Here is a 20,910-nt window from a genome sequence, read left to right on the forward strand (position 1 = left end):
ATATATTTCACAAGGCACCCTTCAGGGTAAAATGCTTATCAACTTTGCTTTTAATTAGAACTTTCATCATTGACTCATCATTAGTGCTAAAGAATTGTTTTATGTGTGTATGAAGGATTAAAAAGAAGGAAAAATGTAAATTAATACATTTAGGTAAATATACATAAGTTATATATATACTGGCAGGCAAAATACTGTGGATAATAGGGTAGAGTATTGATGAAAATTTTTGAAACACTTCAAAATACCAGTACTTTCAAAGAGTTGACAACATACATATGTATAACTTTGAATTGTTTACAAAATGTTTTAATACTCAACTCTTTGATACTGCATGTTTTATTAAAGTATGTCATATGACATAAGTTTAATGTGAGGGTTAAGTTTTTTTAAACATCTAGTGACTTTGATTATATAGAAGAGCCATTCCTTTTGAAAAAGTTGATAAATGGACTGAACTGTTAATAGCCTATAAATATTTTGAGTGCTATCTTGTTATTGTGAATATTTATTTCAGAAATATCATCAGACTGAAAAGTAATGGGAAAATACAGATGCATTGAGATATAATGTAGCTTTCTCACTTTGTTTAGTAACTACTACTCATTGTTCAAAATTCAGGGCAGTCGCCACCCCTTGAGGATGTCCTGACGTCCTTTGCTCCCACTTCACGGTTGTTCAGGTGCTTGTGCTCTGATCCCACAGCACAGTTTGTCTGACCCTCCTGTCTCTTCACACTGACGCTACCCATGAGATCTTTTCTCTGTTCACCCTCTGGATGACAAGGTTCCACATGACTAGGCCTTTGTGTTGTTTAACTATGAACTCTCAGCATCCTACAAGAAGCACGGATTGAGAGTTAATTCTCAATACATGGCAATAAATAAAACTTGAGAGTGTCTAACAAAAGTTGGAAGCATGATTTCTATTATAGAACAAATTCATAATCATAAAAAATAATCTGCATTAAAGAATATTTCACTTATTTAAATATTCTCAGTTATATAAAATTGCCATGTTTTAAAGAATTCAAATGTAATAAAATAAATTTAATCTAAATTCATTTCTATTAATATAATGTATTTCAGTATTATTCTAATAATACACTGATAATTTGGAAAGGACTTTTTAGCATCTTCTTGTCATAAGGTTATTTTATTATCTTATGACAGAGGTGCATAAGTATAAGCCCCAGTGCTTTTCATTTTTTAATGAATATAAGTTTAGTTAAATCATCTTTTCTTTGATTTTGATATCATCCAAACTAACAAGCAGGAATCATTCAGCTCTGAATATTTTTCTTCAAAAAGGAAGAGTTTCTTAAATATGGCAATGAATATTGCATTCTGTATTGCAATTTGTGCCAGAGATATATTTTAATTTCAGAGTACAAAAAAGTTTAACAAGTTTAAGTAAAAGAATTTAAATGTATAAAAAAAGAAAAACAATCAACTTGTTATTTTTTTCCTCTCCGAAAACTCTTTTTGTATGCAGAAGTAACACAATAACATGTCTTGGAGGCATATCATAATTTTCATTTTTTCCATAAAAGAGATTTTATGTCATAAGGAAAACAACTGTATCCTACCCTCCATTTTCACAAATTGTCTAGTTGATTGAATAAGTGAAAAATTTACTAGTTGAAAGCCATTTTTCTATGTATATATCCAAAAAATGTCCAATCTAAATATTACTATCTTGAAACACTGCTTCTCATCTCCTTCACCTTTTATAGGAACTCCACGTTTTAAACAAAGTCATTTTGTGACATTCTAAACCACATAAGAAATGATTCATATCACATTCACTTCTTTAAAACTGATGAATCTAATCTATACTCAACAGTCTTGCTGTTTGCCTATTAATAATATCTCTCTGCTATAAGGACACACACTTCTCCTAAGGACATAGAATTTTTGTGAATTCCAAAGAAACTTTGAAATTAAGTAGTCAGTGCTTTCTATGAATTTTAAAATAAATGTATAGTTAGCTAAGAAAAATTAAGATGTCCTTGGAATTAGAAACTACATTTTTTTTTTAATGGGAGTCTAATTTAGGGGCTGTAGCAAAGTTCTGTGATACACACTCTTATACATGTATACATATTTACATACATAGGTATATGAACACACATTTATATCTGTTTTAAATGGACATTGATTCTGTCAACCATATCTCTAGAAACAAGGGACCATGTGTGGAACTTTGGCTTAGCTCTCTTATGTAAAGTGCTATGAATAAATTTCAACCACTGACAAGCGGTTAAAAAGTGATCAAGGAATGAGGAAATAGAAATCTGAACATAAACTAATTTTTTTTCTAAAATCTTTGCAAATTTGCTAAGAAAAATTGGGAAGAATTAAGACAGTCAACTGTGGGTGAAGTTTTGCACACGTTCATGTGCATACATAGATTTTTTTTAACAGTGGAAGAGCTAAGTCATTATTTTAACTTAAGGTTAGTAAAGAGATATCCAGACAGAGAAAGCTTACAGATACAAAACAGAGAAAGGATAATTGATGGAGATCCTTGAAAGAGAAGGGATTGAGAAATACAGAGCACAGATTTCTGAATTAGACAATTAGGAATTGTATTTCTTAAAACATTGTTGTGCCATATGTCATTGCACTCTGCTTCCAAGTTCAATGGCTTTTTAAAATTTTCTAATGTGGAAAACTATGTTCGACAAAAAATTTGTCTCTTGGTATTTGCATGTTCTTATCCACTAACAGTGATGATAGCAGACGATTTTTAAGTCACCTATGTTTTTGAGTGTGTTTGTATTTTGTCAAGACAACATTACACAGTTAATTGTTTATGCCAAGGGTGTATGTATGCAACTAGTGTGTATAAGAGAGATTTTTCCACCATCTTCAATATGTCTTCAAATGGTTTGGGATGAACTGTCAAACCCTTTCTCACTTTCCCTGCTTATTCTGACTTCTCTACCTTCCACTCATCCACCCAGTGTGAGAGATTTGCTACCCTCAGACATGTGGATGCATGGAAGACCCTTGTCTATCTGTGTCATCTAAGGATGTGTATGACCAGTTATTTACCTGTAAAATGCATATTTATTATGCAATAAATTTATCAACTCAGAACTTAACTAGCTACATTTTCTTTCAAATGGCCAATGTGTAAAACTGAAATTTGATAGGTAGTAAAATAAAAACTTACAGTACATGTAAAATTCTATATTCAACAATAATTTTACTTTAAAACATGCTCCTTAAGATAGACATTCACTTGTAGCTTAAAAATATCGAAATTGCAAAGTCACAAAATTTGGAGAGCTTTTAAAGAAAAAAAATCGGAAAACCTCTTTTTGAATCCTACTTTCTCCCCAGGGCTCTTGCTTGGCATGAATGTGACTGAATGCTTCATTTAAACCCATTTGTCATCCAGATGACATTAGAAATCATTCAGAGCAACCCAGATAGGTGTGATGAGGTCCATCCATAGAGCTGATGAATGAGCCTGCAGATACAGAGCACAATTTAATGAGGCCAAAAGGTTTGAGAATTAGAACAAAATGTTTGGGTTCTTTTGAAATGTATTACTCTTGGGAATTAATCTACCTGATTATAGATAGGTACAGCTTAAAACGGAGTCCACGTTAATCTCCTCACACAGCTGTTCCACATTAAAATGCATTCACTTTCTAATCTTTACCTGCAATTCTGCCATTCCTTAGGGCTCAACCATGTGTATGAGACTGCCTTAAATATGGAGCCAAAACCAAAATGAACTTTATCATAGATTCCAAACAAATGAACAAAGGAAACTGACACCAGACACAGAATTGAAAGATAATTCCCAGGTCTAGCAAAAGTAAAGATAACTTAATTTTCTGTAGATTAGCAAAGAGATTGGTTAGCAGTATACACTTAAGATTGTCTAGCCAGCTATAAAATTGTTCTTGGATTCTTAGGTTAATTCTCAGAATTTATCAAAAATAAAAAGACATTCAAAAATCTATAAAATGAAAATTTCAAAATAGCTAGTAAACTAAATGAGAACAAAAATTTCAAAATAGCTAGTAAACTAAATGAGAAGAACAAATGAAAAAATGCATATGATAGATGTGGAATAATTTTGTAAAATAAAGAATGCATAGCTAAAAATTATAATTGCCTGACAATAGATGCTTTATTTTTTAGATTCTTTCAAAAATGATTGGCAGTCTTTCTATTTTTTTGTCAGATCCAGAAGAGAAATAATCTGTAGCCTACAAAAATCGAAAGCAAATCACAAATGGCTAAGTCTGTATATGTATATAAAAATATATATATTTTCACTTAAAGTGAAAATCATCAACTACTTTTTCAACACATGATAGGAAAAATAATTCATGGGAAATAATTCATTGCCTTCTTGGTAGTCTCTGCCTAACTTCTCCATCAGGCAAGAATGAATCCTTTGGAAGGAACGTTCAAACCTCTGATAATAGAGGATACTCAGACTTGTGGAATATTTAATATTGTTTAGAAATGCACTGCTTTTAAAAATTTTCATGTAATTTGGCACTTTCAACCATTTCCAAAGGATTTTCAGTTTTAGAATGGGAACTATAGCTGTGTTCATAAAAACCAAATATATTACTTGTGCTAGAGTTAAGGTATAACTAAAAACAATAATTTTAATATTGGCCCTGCCAATAGATGATCAACTTAAAATTCATGTCGTGTGCATCTGTGTAGTGTCCTTCTCTGACAGATTTGTTTACATTTATGTTCTTTGAATGAAATTAGTATTGATAATTCATTACCTAAACTAAGGAACAGTTTCTTTGGGTCTGAGTATTAACTACTTCCAATCATTTTATAGAGTCCTTAATTTGATGCCTAGAACAAATCCATTGAAAAGTGAGAATAAGTATTACATTAAACAGAAAGTATATTAGGCCATAGAGTGCCACAAATTCACTTGAAATAATTTCTAAGTAGAATTGTGCCACCTAAAATTGGGATTGCCTTTTGTTGATGTGAAATCACAATACCAGGAAGGGCATTCTGTTCTATTTTTCCTGAGGCTGTCTTCTCAGATTGAAAGCTCTGCTTGCCATGTAGCTCCACACAGAGATCTTCCCTGCTCAGACTTTCTAGAGTGGTCCCCTTTTCCTACACACTTCATTATTCTCTATTTCAGTACCATCTTTCCTCTTTGTTTTCTTTCTCCCAGATTACCACTTTTAAAAAATTATTTTAATTATGTACTTATTTACATTACCTTGAACTCTATTCTGTTAAAAGCTCGAAGAGGTAGGGGTTGTATCAGCTTGTAAACCTACCATTGACTCCTTAGCGGCTAAGAAGGGCTTGATGCACAGTGGTTGCTGAGTAATTACTGAAGATGCCCAACATAAATGAATAAATGTAAATATGCAATAAATAATCTCCTATAGTAAACTAAGTCTAGTCAAGACTATGGTTTTTCCCGTAGACATGTATGGATGTAAGTGTTGGACTGTGAAGAAAGCTGAGCGCTGAAGAATTGATGCTTTTGAACTGTGGTACTCGAGAAGACTCTTGAGAGTCCCTTGGACTGCAAGGAGATCCAACCAGTCCATTCTAAAGGAGATCAGTCCTGGGTGTTCATTGGAAGGACTGATGCTAAAGCTGAAACTCCAATACTTTGGCCACCTCATGCGAAGAGTTGACTCATTGGAAAAGACCCTGATCCTGGGAGGGATTGAGGGCAGGAGCAGAAGGGGATGACAGAGGAAGAGATGGCTGGATGGCATCACCGACTCGATGGACATGAGTTTGAGTGAACTCCGGGAGTTGGTGATGGACAGGGAGGCCTGGCGTGCTGTGATTCATGGGGTCGCAAAGAGTCAGACACAACTGAGCAACTGAACTGAACTGATAGTAAACTATATATAAAACATTCATATATGATACTCAATAGCTTTGACCTTTTACAAGAAAATAATTTAAAATTATATTTTTTCCTTGTAAGTGGAATGTTGTTGTTGTTGTTCAGTTGCTGAGTTGTATCCAACTCTTTGAAACCCCATGGACTGCAGTGTGCCAAGTTTCCCTGTCCTTCACCATCTCCTGGAGTTTGCTCAAACTTGTGTCCCTTGAGTCAGTGATGCCATCCAGTCATCTCGTCCTCTGTCATCCCCTTCTCCTCCTGCCTTCAATCTTTCCCAGCATCGGGGGCTTTTCCAATAAGTTGGCTCTTCTCATCAGGGTGGCCAAAGTATTGGAGCTTCATCTTCAGCATCAGCCTTTCCAATGAATAATATTTGGGGTTTATTTCCTTTAGGATGTACTGGTTTGATCTCCTTGCAGTCCAGTGGACTCTCAAGAGTCTTCAAAACCACAGTTTGAAAGCATCAGTTCTTTGGCACTCAGCCTTCTTTATGGTACAAATCTCACATCCATACATGACTGCTGAAAACACCAGACTTTGACTAGCTGGACCTTTGTTGGGAAAGTAATGTCTCTTTGTTAATATGCTGCTAGGTTTGTCATAGCTTTTCCTCCAAGGAGCAAGTGTCTTTTAATTTTATGGCTACAGTCAATATCTGCAGTGATTTTGGAGCCCAACAAAATAAAGTCTGTCATTGTTTCCATAGCTTCCCTATCTATTTGCCATGAAGTGATGAGACCGTATGCCATGATCTTAGTTGAATTTCAAGCCAGCTTTTCACTCTCCTCTTTCACTTTTATCAAGAGGCTCTTTAGCTCTTCTTTGCTTTCTGCCATTAGAGTGATATCATCTTTATATCTGAGGATATTGCTATTTCTCCCCACAATCTTGATTCCGGCTTGTGCTTCATTCAGCCCAGCATTTCACATGATATACTCTGCATAGAATTTAAATAAGCAGGGTGACAATATACAGCCTTGACATACTTCTTTCCCGATTTTGAACCAGTCCATTGTTCCATGTCTGGTTCTTCTTGACCTGCATACAGGTTTCTCAGGAGGCAGGTTAGGGGGTCTGGTATTCCCATCTCTTTAAGAATTTTCTACAGTTCATTGTGATCGACAAAGTCAAAGGCATTAGCATAGTCAATGAAGCAGAAGTAGATGTTTTTCTGGAATTCTCTAGCTTTTTCTATGATCCCACAGATGTTGCAATTTGATCTCTGTTTCCTCTGCCTTTTCTGAATCCATCTTGTATATCTGGAAGTTCTCGGTTCACTTACTGTTGAAGCCTAGCTTTGGAGGACTGAACATTACCTTGCTAGCATGTGAAATGAGTGCAGTTGTGCAGTAGTTTGAACATTCTTTGAACCCATAAACAGTATGAGAAGGCAAAAGTGGAATGTAGAGTAAAATTAACGTTCCACCCTTGCATATGCCATTGTAAGAATTAGGGGGACTTAAGTTCATATAAAAAACGATTGTATTGATGCCACCTCTCCATTCATACTGATCAATCCAACACATAGTTTTTCATGAGTATTCTCATTATTTGTGTCAGTGAAGTATTTAGCATTACCCAAGAGGAACATCTGAAATAACTATATCACTTATATTGTGGCCTCTCAGCTGACAATAGTCTCTGCAGAGCTAAATTGCTTAGAAATGAAATGTATCCATAGCTTCTTCCTGTTATCAAATCCTGTCAGTGCATGCAGATAGAAGGGGAACCTGAACTTACTCCCTTATAATCTTAATATGCAAGGATGATTCACTGTAATTGTTAACATTTTTAAACATGAACATAATCCCAAGGGCATGTATCTTTGTTATATACCCACATGCAAGACATGTAAGAGAGATATCAGCTAGGTCTTTAAGATCATGTAAGCAAAAACTACTGCATTTCATTTTCCTTTTTAAAGTTGCTCGGTGTGATTTACCTAAACAAACTCACTGGTCACTTACTAACTTTGTTCCTTTGTCAGGCCCTGGGAAATTCCATACAGGCATATCTTATATGGACACAGCGGCATTTAGACAGTATCTTTTTCTTTGGAGTTTAATCTTAAATGCAGTAGAGCAAACGAAGTTTGTCCCTCTGGGAAGGTATTATTTCAAGTTAAGTTCTTTTTGAGGCATGAAAATGGAAAATGTTACCTCACTGAATTCTGATAGTTTGACTATAGAAGACATTGTAGTCATCATCATCATCATGTCATCTTTATTACTGTAGCTAATATTTATTGTGCTTATAATTTTCCATATAATACAAAAGCTTTTCATGTATCACTTCATTCACAGTTGTAATAGCCATATGATAAAAAGGTTTTTATCACCATCAACATCGTCCCCATTTTGGAAATAAGAAAACCAAAATTTGAGAAGTTAGCGAGCTTGCTGAAAGCTATACAGCTACTAAGTGGCAAAATCAATCATTTAAATGTTCAGCAGTCCAAATTTCATAACCTCATGTGGCGTGTGCTGGCTAGTCCTGTATCTCTGTCTCCAGGGCAGCCTTGGGGCCATGCCAGGCATCATTTGCCCACCCAGGATCCTTCCTTCTAGTCGGAGAGCAAGACTTCACCACTAAGGAACATGCTTCTCACAGCTTTAAGAAGCTAAAATGGATTAAACCTAAGCCATCAAATCTTTGCAGACTTGCAAGAACCTTTCAGATCACTGGGCTTTATAAAATAAATTAAGTGTGAAAGGTACATTTGGACACTTTTATTTATTTCATAATGCTATAAACCTAGAGATGTGGGTTATTTTAAACGCTGTGGATCCTGGTATAATTGTGAATTATAAAAATGACTGTAGAATTTTCTCCTAAAATATTCAGTCCAATCTAGTATTTTTATAGGCTTATTGCCAAAAATTTTAGTACACACAGTAAATTAATAAAACCCGTTTCTGACATCATTTTTCTAACATGATTCGATAGCTGAAGTTTTTATTTTAGTTTTATTGGCTTTCTTTCTTCATAGTCTCATTTCCATTATTCCTTGGAGATTTGCCTATTGTAAATTAAACTTGAACTCTGGGTAACTGATAATTGTTGAGGTGACAGTTTCCAGTAACTGGATTCTGCTGGGAAACAAGAAATTCCTATGACTTTTAAAATAGGTTGACCCTGTGGTTTTGGAAAAATCTTAATTGAAGACAAGTATTTTTGTCTTCAACAAACAAGACAAAATAAAAAGCAGAGTAACAGAAGTCTAGAGCTAAAGGATACATCAGTAGTGTATTATAAGAAGCAAATCAGTGACCCAATTTGCTGGTAATTAAAAGTTTTCTCTGGTCAAATAGGCCAGGCTTAACATGTAAATTATAATTCAAATTAACATTTTGGAATTATAATTTTCTGTTCAGAGAAAAAATGATTTTTGGACCAAGTGAAGGCCAAATTATATAAATTGCAACTAATAATAGAGACTGATTTTTAGCTAAGTTTAATTTTATTAAACTTGTTCCCAAGTTGCAGTTTCTTTTGTGAATATTCTTATATAACTAAACATGAGTCAATAATTATTTTTTTTATTCTCTAGGTATAATACAGCATATAAATGATATGTGTATTATACATACTTTAACTTGCTGGAAGAAATTTGCTCATCTCCATTTATAAAAAGACTGTGTAACAACAACAAAAAAAAGATTATGAATTTGCCATGATATAAGTGTAATGAAACAACCCATAATTATGAATGCAAGCCTTCTATCACTCTGGTTTTGGCTCTACTCTGTTATAATGAACTAATTTATATATCAGATGATATCAAAATGTGTCTTATATCCCTCTGGGAAAACATTAAGACCACTCATTTAGCTATTCAATTTTTTTTTCATTTAATAAATATTTATTTTCATATCTATATAAAGTACTGTAATAGATACAATAGTGCAATCCTAAAACTGTTTTAACCCAGTCCAATGTTTATTCAATTTCTAACTTCCCATATTATTTCTGTTAGAAATCTGGGCTCCAGAAATGTGAAAAATATTTTTCAAAGCCATCTATAGCTATGTATGTTTCATATATGACCCTCACAGAAGTGAACATTCTAAAACATAGCCTATCTAACATCAACCAGTTCAGGATCATTTAGCAGATTTTCTAGAAATATTACACTTAGAACAGTGAGTCTTCAGTACGTACTTGTTCTATGGATCTAGTGTTGTGATTATAAATGTACTACTAGGCATAAGTAAAGGAATTTTTTCTCCACAAAAGCTGACTTTGCTTTCATGGAGGCCTGATTTAAAGTAATTTACTTAATGGAGACTTTAGATGAAATATTTAGCTTGTGTGGCTGCACATTAAGTGTTTCGAGGTTTTGTGTTTTTTTTTTTAATGTCATTTTATTTGTTTTTCTGTTATACCACGTAAAGAAAAGACCTCTGAAAATACACATCTTTGAGAATGTAATTTATCTTAATCTCTAAATTGTGCCTATTTCAAGGAACCACTTTATTATTTTATTTCCCCAAATTTATAGCTAAAGAAGAATGGTACACTTAAAGAAGAGAAAAACGTCAGACTGAGGGGACAGCAAACATCTCTGTAAACTTGGCATTGGAGTTCATTAACTCTTCCACAGGGTGGCAGTCATATAGTGTGGAATAGGAGAATGAAAGTAAAACTCCCAAGTGGAAAGTTAGAGTTCAAAAATTATTTTTTAAACTTCATCAATTCATTGTATACATGTACTATGAAATGTTGACTATCACACCTGATTATGAAATCAATCTAGTTAAAATCTTATTACATAATTCAAATGTTTAAAGCAAAGACAAAAGTCAGCGTGGGTACAGCACCTGGGATTAAAGTATAATATTCATGTGTATCTTTTCATTGTCATAGAAAGAATTAAAAATTTATATTTGATTTATATTAAACTTTTTATATTTGATATGATTTATATTAAACTGTTCTCAAATATATATATATTTATCAAGTCATTTTAGAAAATCATAAGGTAATCTATAAAATCATTAATTATTTACATGCATATGTTTTGTGTGTATGTATATCTACCAAGAGACAAAATAAGTATTTTAGATATACTAGAAACATTTTATAATTATTGTAATGGTAAGACAGTTGCTGAAACTATAGAAAGGATGAATTTGTAATTTTTAAGATTTTAGTAACCATTGGGAGGATGTTTTCAGAAAAATGTCTTTAAAAACATCTATCACAAGGCAAATATAATTTGCAAAATGAGTTAAAAATTATACATTTGTAATATGGGAATGATTCAATCAGTTCAGTTCAGTTGCTCAGTCGTGTCCAACTCTTTGAGACCCAGTGAACCGCAGCACACCAGGCCTCCCTGTCCATCACCAACTCCTGCAGTTTACCCAAACTCATGTCCATTGAGTCGGTGATGCCATCCAACCATCTCATCCTCTGTCATCCCCTTCTCTACCTGCCCTCAATCTTTCCCAGCGTCAGGGTCTTTTCAAATCAGTTAAAGCATCCTACGTATATTCAAATAGACAAGGAAGGACCTCTGATATAAATGAATAAAGATAGAGAAGAAAAAGTAAAAAGAAAAAAAGTGTGTATTAAACTTTCATTAAATTATAATTAATTATGACAATGTACACTTTGACACCCAGCTCTGATTCTAAATTCTTTAATTTGAACAATATCTGAGGTTTCCATGTAGGCCAACAATTAGGGTCAGGCAAAACTTCTGTAGTAAAACAAATGAAGCAATATATTTTGTTGTTGTTTTTTACTAGTATATTTTTTTGCCTGTGTTGTGTTTATTTGGACTGTTTGAATAACATCAGTCAAAATATTCACATGGTATATGTCTGTGTATGTCTAGCCTCTATGTTATGAGAAATGCTTGATTTCTAAGGATGTAGATATGTAGTAATAATTCATTTAGTCTTATTCATTTATGTCCTTGTACTGAAAAGTACTTTATGGAAACCATTTTACTGGAATACTGTTGTGGTAAGAGAAACAACAGACAAAGCAGTGCTTTAAATTGAAAATTTGAGACATGCTTTCAAATGTTAATCATGAAAGTGATCCCCAGGTGCTTTCTAGAACATCTGGATTGTTTCCGTGTCCTGAATTCACATGACAATTGTTTAAGGTATGGCAATTAAATTCAATTATCAGTAGGGTGGCCAACCCGTTCATAAAAATAATCCATTTAGGAGTAATTTTAACTCTGTTAAGTAGTAACACTCCACTAAAATGCATATCCCCCAAAATGACCAATTGAAGATTTTAGGAAATGAAACTAGATTTTTGCATTTTGAAGGATTAAGGGAAAGAGGGTAGTAAGTAACACCAACTTGGGTAGCAAGAGAGGGTAACACCAGGGTAGGGAGAGCGGGTAGCAAGAGAGGGTAACACCAACTTCTGTTAAGCTAGAACCAGTCACCTGTCTTTACAGTTTGGGGTGATTAAAACTCTGATGTATTCACCAAATGGCTTCTTGCATAACTAGCCAAGGCATACCTGGATGAGTGGCTTGAGTGAAACTTTACAAGTGAAACAACAACCTCCCCAGTGTACTTTCTGGGGCGAGGGTTGTTATGATGTGATCTCTGTGTGGCCAAGACCAGCAAAAGAACAGAGACCAGATGTAGAATCTCTTGAGATTTGTGCTCTGCAGTCGTATGCGAAAGATGAAACAGATGAAACAATTAGAAAATGTCAATTCAAACAGTCAATCGACATGAATTAGGGAAAAGCTCTTAACATAGTTCAAACCAGACCATGAATTCATGGAAAAGTGCTTTTCTGCATGTTTATCTTTAGAAAAAGCTAAACTGTTGAACTTAGAGTATTGGTGTTCTCTGATTACTAAATTGGTAAAAATCAGTGTAAGTAACCATTTTATTAAATATTTGTTGACCTCATTGAATTTATTTTCTATACTTTTATACTATTTAAATTCAATGCCTTCCAATGAATATATAAATTACAATAAACAGTATCACAATTACATTTTAAAATATTTGCATATTAGAAGCAGTCAATTTTTAATTCTTTTAAAAAATGCTCAGAGCTGAAAATATTTATTTATATGTTCCAGTCATCTTTATAGAAAGTAAGTCATATAACTAACATCATACTCATACATGTGCATATTAAATATTTTCATGATGTGAAAAGTAGTGAAACCATCATTAAGTATAATGCTCTAAGCAACTAAACGTAGAGTGACCTCCTTTCTATATAGATTCTTGTAACCTTGTACCTATTAAGTAGGATTTTTTTTTTGCAGTGACTAGATAGATGTGTGAATAATATGTTTTAACTAGGTGAGACAGCTGATGTTGAGTTGAATCTGAAAGATACCGTTTCTACTAATGAAACCTTAGTCATGATCCTGCCACAGAATTGGGATATGACACAAAGCACCTAAGTACTAACTTAAATTTAGTAACTAAAGTCTATATTTAGAATAGATTATGTGGTTTCTCTCTGGTGCCTTCCAAGTGATTTAGAGGCCTCAATTTTCTTGTCACATAAATTAACTGAAAAACATGCTTTTATTTATCTTTTATTTTAGCTCTTTTGTTTTGCCTTTCAATTAAATTTTATGCAGCCTAACAGATACCCATTTTTAAATCCATCAGGTCCGCGTATTCACATTTTCAGTTGGTCAACATAATTATGACAGAGGACCTATTCAGTGGATGGCCTGTGAAAATAAAGGTAACAAGTCTGTTTACATGGCCACGTTTTATTATAAGAAGATGAATTTAGTAGTTGTTACTTCTACATATTATCATTTAAAATACTCTAAAGTTGTAGCTAATTTTTAAATCGAGGCAAGAATAAGATATGTTTTCTCTAGAGAAAACACACAAGAAACGTTGACATCAGTGTTACATTATAGTATTACTTTGGCATTATAGTGTTATATTTTATTGAATTATACTGATTCTGATTCTGATCAAATATAACTTTGCATGGAGAATTAAGAATCAAATAATATCTGAATTGTATAAAACTTAGATATCAGAAAGTGTAACATTATATGGTACTTTTTTCCTGAGTGGCTAAATTATTTTTTAAATGTCTTATACATTCCTAGATAATTCAGACTTTGTATAGTGAACCTATATTTCATTTATACTCTGAAAAAAAATGTTGTTTGAACAATGACACATGACAATAGCAAGAGCCTAGATTTATTCTCAAAGTTATATTTTGGCAGATATAATATAAAATTATTAGATACCCATCATTGTATACTTTTAATTATTTCTCCAATGAAAACAATTTTTGTTGATAATAGGTTTTATACTGCTTTCTAGAAAAATGACATTTATTTTATACAATATAAGAAATGTAGTGAAGTTTCTGATAAAGCTTGTGTATTTGCTATGAGTTTACGTTAATCACACATTTTCCAAACTGATCAGCGGTATTGATATTTTAGTGTTTGCTGAATTAGAAGTACTCAGTTTCTCCTAGAAAGCCATAAAATAGTTCTGTGTATTTTATTATATCATAATATGTAAACATATAAATCTGTTGTGTATATATATGTATATTTCAGGTTATTATTATGAAATTCCTTCCATTGGAGCAATAAGAATCAATACTCAGGTATGGTTTTTTAAAACTTGTTTAAAGTGTGTTTTCAAACTAAGATATTTCTTTGCTCCTTTAAATATGCTCAATATGAAGAAAATAGGTGAAAATGAATAAATGATTGATATATTACATGAATAAATAACTCATACTATTACATTTGTAATGAGTATCATGGTAATGTATTGGTTTTTATTTCATTAAAGTTCCAAGTGTTTTTAAATTTCTGAAACTCAGACAAAGATGTATAATTATGTTTGTCTTCTCCTATTTTAAAAACATCATAGAAAATAAAATCATTTACTAACAATCTCATCATATAATTTCAACTTGTTTCTACAGCAAATCATTTAACTGAGTTTCCCCAAATTATAGGTTCAACACAGAAAATTAAACAATAATTATTTGCAACTTACAACAAGGAGATGGTTTTTCTACAGCCATTCAGTTGAAAACACACTTATTAAATAGGTATATTGAACCAATAAGTTAATTTAAATGTAAATTTAAATATTCATAAATTGCTGTTTAAAATCATTTATTCAGTTTTAAACATAACTGAAAGTCTACAGAATAGACTAAGTCAAAATTTAGCCCAAATAACATGGCTTTTGTGGAAATGAATACTGAATATGTTGAGTTTTGAAATGAAACAGCAGCTGCATTCAAGTCTGATGTCTAGTTTTGGCACAGTATTTCATTTATTTTTGATATGTTTAAATGTAGTTTTGAATTTCAGCCAAACAATCTGTGATATGAAAACAAGTATGTGGCTGCTTTATTATTTCAAATTTGTACAGTTCCATCCAGTAAATCACAGAGCCTTAAATAGTTTAGATTAACATAAAACAATTCACAGGGAACTTATTTCACTTATCCTTGGCTGTACCTCAGAAAGAGAATGTTTTGTTAGGAGGGAAAAAAAAAAAAAACTGGGGTAGATACATTGTATAAATAATACAAGTCAAATATTGTTAATTCTGAGTATGCAGACATACCATTTATGGAGTACCCAAAGTAGAAATTGAATGATTATATGCTTAACACTCTTAATAATTTTAATTCTCTCTTCATTTTTACCTCTAGGTAATTTTTTCTCTGTGGAGTTGTTGTTGGTTTTTTTTTTTTTTTTTTTAAAAGAACTGCATTCCTAGTTACCAACCACTTAAATTTTTTAATGTGTTTTTATATAGGAATATTTGGATGTTCTGGGAAGACCAATGGTTTTAGCTGGAGACAAAGCTAAGCAAGTCCAGTGGACAAACGTATACCTGGATGCACTGGTAAGCTAGGCTATTCAACCAAAGACTGTTATAACAAAAGCACACAGCTAACTTCTATTTCTCTCTAGCTTCCATTTCTCTTTTTTTCTTCATGAAACCCTTTCAGAATTCCTTCTATCATACCTTCTTTGCTAGAATTTACATAATTTACTTAAAAATCTAGACTTGTGTGCAATAGAGAACCTGAGATGTAAAGTGTTATTTTTCATTTGTCATTGAGGATATAGAGTTTCAAACCTCGAATCTTGAATTTAAGATCATTCTAGTAACTTTGTGAAGTTTTATGTAAAAAAAAAATCCGAAACTCACATGAATTAGTAGATTTTGAACAAGAATTGTGCAGAAAGTATTTTTAAAGTAGATTTCAGCTAGCAGAGGCTTGAAGCTCAGATGGTAAAGAAACTGCCTGCAGTGCTGGAGACCCAGATTCGATCCCTGGGTTGGGAAGATCGCCTGGAGGAGGGCATGGCAGCCACTCCAGTATTCTTGCCTGGAGAATCTCCACAGGGTCGCAAAGACTCAGACTATGACTGAGCAACTAACACTTTCACACTTTCAGCTAGCAGGAGTCTGTCTGCTGTCTCCTCCATATTTGAGATAGCCTCCATATCTTAAACCAGACTCAACAAAACTCAGAAGTACTTGCAATTAGATAAACAAATATCTTACCCCACCCTGGAACAATCACAAACCTAATCACCTCTTCATATTATAATTTCTTGCTTTAGAGTCAACCCCAAATATTTATGGAAATAGCTCATTGAATTGATAGTCTGATGTGCTGATGTGAAATAACAAATAAAAACATGTTAAGTTTTCCACTGCACAGTGGGAATTGTAGTATAGGCATGCCATCATATTTCAGAGCAGTGGTTCTTTCTCAACTGGGGGCAATTTTGCCCCTCAGATCACTTGGAGATATCTGTAGGCATTATTGATTGTCATGACTGGGATAGAGTTTGCTCTGGCATCCAATGAATAGGTGTCAGGGATGCTGTTAGATGTTCCCACAATGTACAAGAGAATCACACACATCCCCAACACACGCACGCACACATGCACACTCAAAACAAAGAATTATTCAGCTCAAAATGTCAATAGGGCTGATATTGAGAAATCATATTTTAGTATAACTTTTTCCTTCCTAATATGAAAGTTATAAATAGTAATAAGATTTATTCATATGCTTAACTTAATTAGAGAAGACTTAATTAACAATTTTGCTAGTGTAACATCAGAGAGACTTAAAATACTAAGCTCTGAAAAATAGATGCTGATTCAGTAACCCCTTTTCCTACTTGGAGTTTAATTATATGCTGATACTACTTTCCTGAATACAGTGATGAACCCACAGGGCAGAATGCAATCTATTTAGAAAGAATTACTTATCATTTGGTTCTTGTAAAATAAACATATACAGGAAATTTAGGAGAAAAACAGGCACTATTAGCAGCGGCCTTGCACGCTAAGAATGATAAAATGAAGTTTGCTTACCTCAAGACCTTGCTAAAATTACTGTCCAGTGTTCCTTCTTGACATCACATATTTATTTAAGGTCACATGGTCATCTGAAGCTGTGGTCGAAATGCATTCAAATCCATCACAGGACAGAGTATGATAGGAGGAGTCAATAATTATTCCCTCTTGTATTTCCTATGAACCAGAAGTTCATTAACCAGCATGTCTGCATTGTTGGTAAGGTTCTTGAAGATAGCATAAATGACTTTAGGAAGCGATTTTAGTTCTGAATCTGCTGTTCTGCTAACTGAGACTAAATGTAAAAAAAAAAAAAAGAACAAAATGAGACACATTAATTGACTGGTCAGTGGATACATAGTGCATTCTTTCTTCTAACTTAAGACTCAAACATGACCCATTTTCATTTCCAATTACTTGTTTATAGTCTTTGCACATAACACATTCAAAAAATAATCTGGTCAGATTCACAGTTATTTTTTTTAAAAAAGGTAAAAATATTACAAGACAAAATATAATAAACATAATGAGAAAAATGAAAAGAGCTCTAAAAATCAGAAGAAAGAGGCCACATATTTGGTGATAGAATAAGGTTAAAAAGATGGTGTTGTTTTAGCTAAATATATGAGTCTACTACATAAGGTTTCTACAATTGGTGATGTATAGCAGTATGAAAATTGGACAAGTGCTGTGTATACTGAAAGGATGATACTTTGGTCACTTTTGCAGATAATGGAAGATCAGACTAGAACCAAGACTGGGACTGTATTGTGGAGGGTTCATTTTATTTGGGAGATAAAGTAAGATTCTTTAGATGAATTGCACTCTGGAAAATAAATATCAAATAAATTCCAAGAGAACAGATATCTTGTTTTATTTCTCTTCTTAGTTCTCTAGAAACTTGCACAGTGCCTTGGAATTGAGTGCAGTTTATAAGTTTGTCTAATATGTTAGAAGCCTTGTATCTCCTTTGGGAGCACATATTACCATATTTAGAAAAAATTTATGGTATTCTGTGTCAATGTGAAAGTGATACAAAGAAAAAGATTGCTTCTATTTATGCCATGTTAGTTAGTTAGTTCAGTCGCTCAGTCGTGTCCGACTCTTTGCGACCCCATGAATTCCCTGTCCATCACCAACTCCCGGAGTTCACTCAAACTCACGTCCATCGAGTCGGTGATGGCATCCAGCCATCTCTTCCTCTGTCGTCCCCTTCTCCTCCTGCCCCCAATCCCTCCCAGCATCAGAGTCTTTTCCAATGAGTCAACTCTTCGCATGAGGTGGCCAAAGTACTGGAGTTTCAGCTTTAGCATCAGTCCTTCCAAAGAACACCCAGGGCTGATCTCCTTCAGAATGGACTGGTTGGATCTCCTTGCAGTCCAAGGGACTCTCAAGAGTCTTCTCCAACACCACAGTTCAAAAGCATCAATTCTTTGGCGCTCAGCTTTCTTCACAGTCCAACTCTCACATCCATACATGACCACAAGAAAAACCATAGCCTTGACTAGATGGACCTAAAGTAATGTCTCTGCTTTTGAATATGCTATCTAGGTTGGTCATAACTTTCCTTCCAAGGAGTAAGCATCTTTTAATTTCATGGCTGCAATCACTGTCTGCAGTGGTTTTGGAGCCCCCCAAAATAAAGTCTGACACTGTTTCCACTGTTTTCCCTATCTATTTTCCATGAAGTGATGGGACCAGATGCTATGATCTTAGTTTTCTGAATGTTGAGCTTTAAGCCATGTTACCATTCCTAAAACTGTGCATATACTCAATATATACACAGTTGGTCCTCCATATCTGTGTCCTGTGTCTATAGGTACAACCATTGCAGATTGAAAATATTTAGGAAAAAGATTCAGAAAGTTCTAAAAAGCAAAACTTGATTTTGCCAGGCACTGGCATAATGGTTACATAACGTTTACATTGTATTTACAACTGTTTACATGGTATTTGCATTGTAAGGGGCTTTCCTGATGTCTCAGATGGTAAAGAATCTGCCTGCAATACAGGAGACCCAGTCGATCCCTGGGTTAGGAAAATCCCCTGGAGAAGGAAGTGGCAGCCCACTCCAATATTCTTGCCTGGAGAATTTCATGGACTGAGGAGCCTAGTAGGCTACAGTCCATAGGGTTGCAAAGAATCAGACATGACTGAGCGACTTCCACTTTACTTTACCTTTTTGCATTGTAAAAGGTATTATAAGTTATATAGAGATGATTTGAACTCTGGAAGAATGAGCATGAGTTATATTTAAATAGTACCCAGTTTATATAAGGGACTTGAATATCCATGGATTTTGGTGTCTTTTGGATACTAGGTTTATAAATTATCTATAATCTGGCACTGTTGAGGTGGAAAGTTTTCATTGCAGATATTAATTCACATATTCAATTAAGGGTGTTTTCATGGTCAAATTTTCTTCCTTAATACTAAATACAAAGTCAACATACCTATCATGCAGCCAACTATGTGTCGTCATTTCCTTAATTTTCTTGGTCCCAAGTAATTTGATACGTTGTTCTGCTGAAAGTGTATAATTGTCCTTTCCCACTAATTCAGTTTCTACTGTTTTTGAGCTTCCCATGTGTATAATTAATAATAAGCCATCGCCTAAACCATTTTCTTTATAAGACTGCTGTTTCTATACTTAGAACAAGAGTCAATAGATTTGGACTTGGGATCATTATTCACAAAAAGATTACTAATAATTTCTCAGTAAATTCAGAATTTTCAACAATAATTTTTAAATTATTTTAGAGTAATTTTTTAAAAATGTAGTTCTGACATGAAATATTTGTAACAGAAATATAATTGTTGCAGATGACAATCATAAAATGCAACCTCTGACCTGAAAATCAGTTTTTTCCAACTAATCTCTGTGGATTCATGTAACATATGAAATTATCTACATGCTGATTAATACTGTGTAATTATTTTTACTCTACTAAACTGCTTCATGACTAGACTTTCATATTTGATTATTGCACCTGTCTGCATCATTTCAGTTTGTCAAAACGTTCATTTTGGAAAGCATATAGAAGCAATGTTGCTTCTTTTGAACATCATAATGCTTACCTAGAATATCCTAGAAATGTATTATCAGTAGCATGTTTTTTCTGTTTATAATATTATTTTGCTACACATCTGTGATTTAGCCTGAAGCCTTTGGCTTAGGCCATCAAAAAATTTAAGAATGGAGCTGAAAAAAAAAAGAAAAGTTAAATCATTTGAATATTTTAATATCACTCTGTTCATAGTGGCCTCTGATTGGAGAAGGAAATGGCAACCCACTCCAGTGTTCTTGCCTGGAGAATCCCAGGGATGGGGGAGCCTGCTGGGCTTCCGTCTATGGGGTCGCACAGAGTCGGACACGACTGAAGCTACTTAGCAGCAGCAGCAGCAGCACTATGAGAAAAAAAGAGTGGATGGACAGGGTTACTACAAGGTTTAGTGTAATTTGACTTTTAAAGTTATTGCAATGCTCTCTTGAGAGTATTATTTTAGATGTTGCATGCTTAAAGAACTGACTAATAGATACTACTAGTTTCTAAGACATTTATTTCATTGACCTTTAAATAAGCTTTCAAAATCAATTTCTAATTTTTTTGACAGTTTATAAAGCAACTAAAATACAGTGTCAGATATTCAAAAACTAATGCATAATGACAAAGTTGAAATTGTTATT

General features: G+C 33.6%; 1 protein-coding gene across 13 annotated transcripts in view; it reads left to right on the forward strand.

Moving 5' to 3' along the window:
* CACNA2D1 (calcium voltage-gated channel auxiliary subunit alpha2delta 1) overlaps positions 1 to 20,910 on the forward strand; it is a 539,624-nt gene that overhangs the window by 450,635 nt on the left and 68,079 nt on the right. For all 13 annotated transcript variants that reach the window (XM_040260717.1, XM_040260719.1, XM_040260724.1 and 10 more), the window contains exons 13-15: positions 13,500 to 13,578; positions 14,429 to 14,478; positions 15,657 to 15,746. In XM_040260717.1, coding sequence (XP_040116651.1) covers positions 13,500 to 13,578; positions 14,429 to 14,478; positions 15,657 to 15,746 — 219 coding nt within the window. The remainder of the gene's footprint in view (positions 1 to 13,499; positions 13,579 to 14,428; positions 14,479 to 15,656; positions 15,747 to 20,910) is intronic.

Source organism: Oryx dammah, unplaced genomic scaffold (genome assembly GCF_014754425.2).
Source record: "Oryx dammah isolate SB20612 unplaced genomic scaffold, SCBI_Odam_1.1 HiC_scaffold_18, whole genome shotgun sequence".
Lineage (NCBI taxonomy): Eukaryota > Metazoa > Chordata > Mammalia > Artiodactyla > Bovidae > Oryx > Oryx dammah.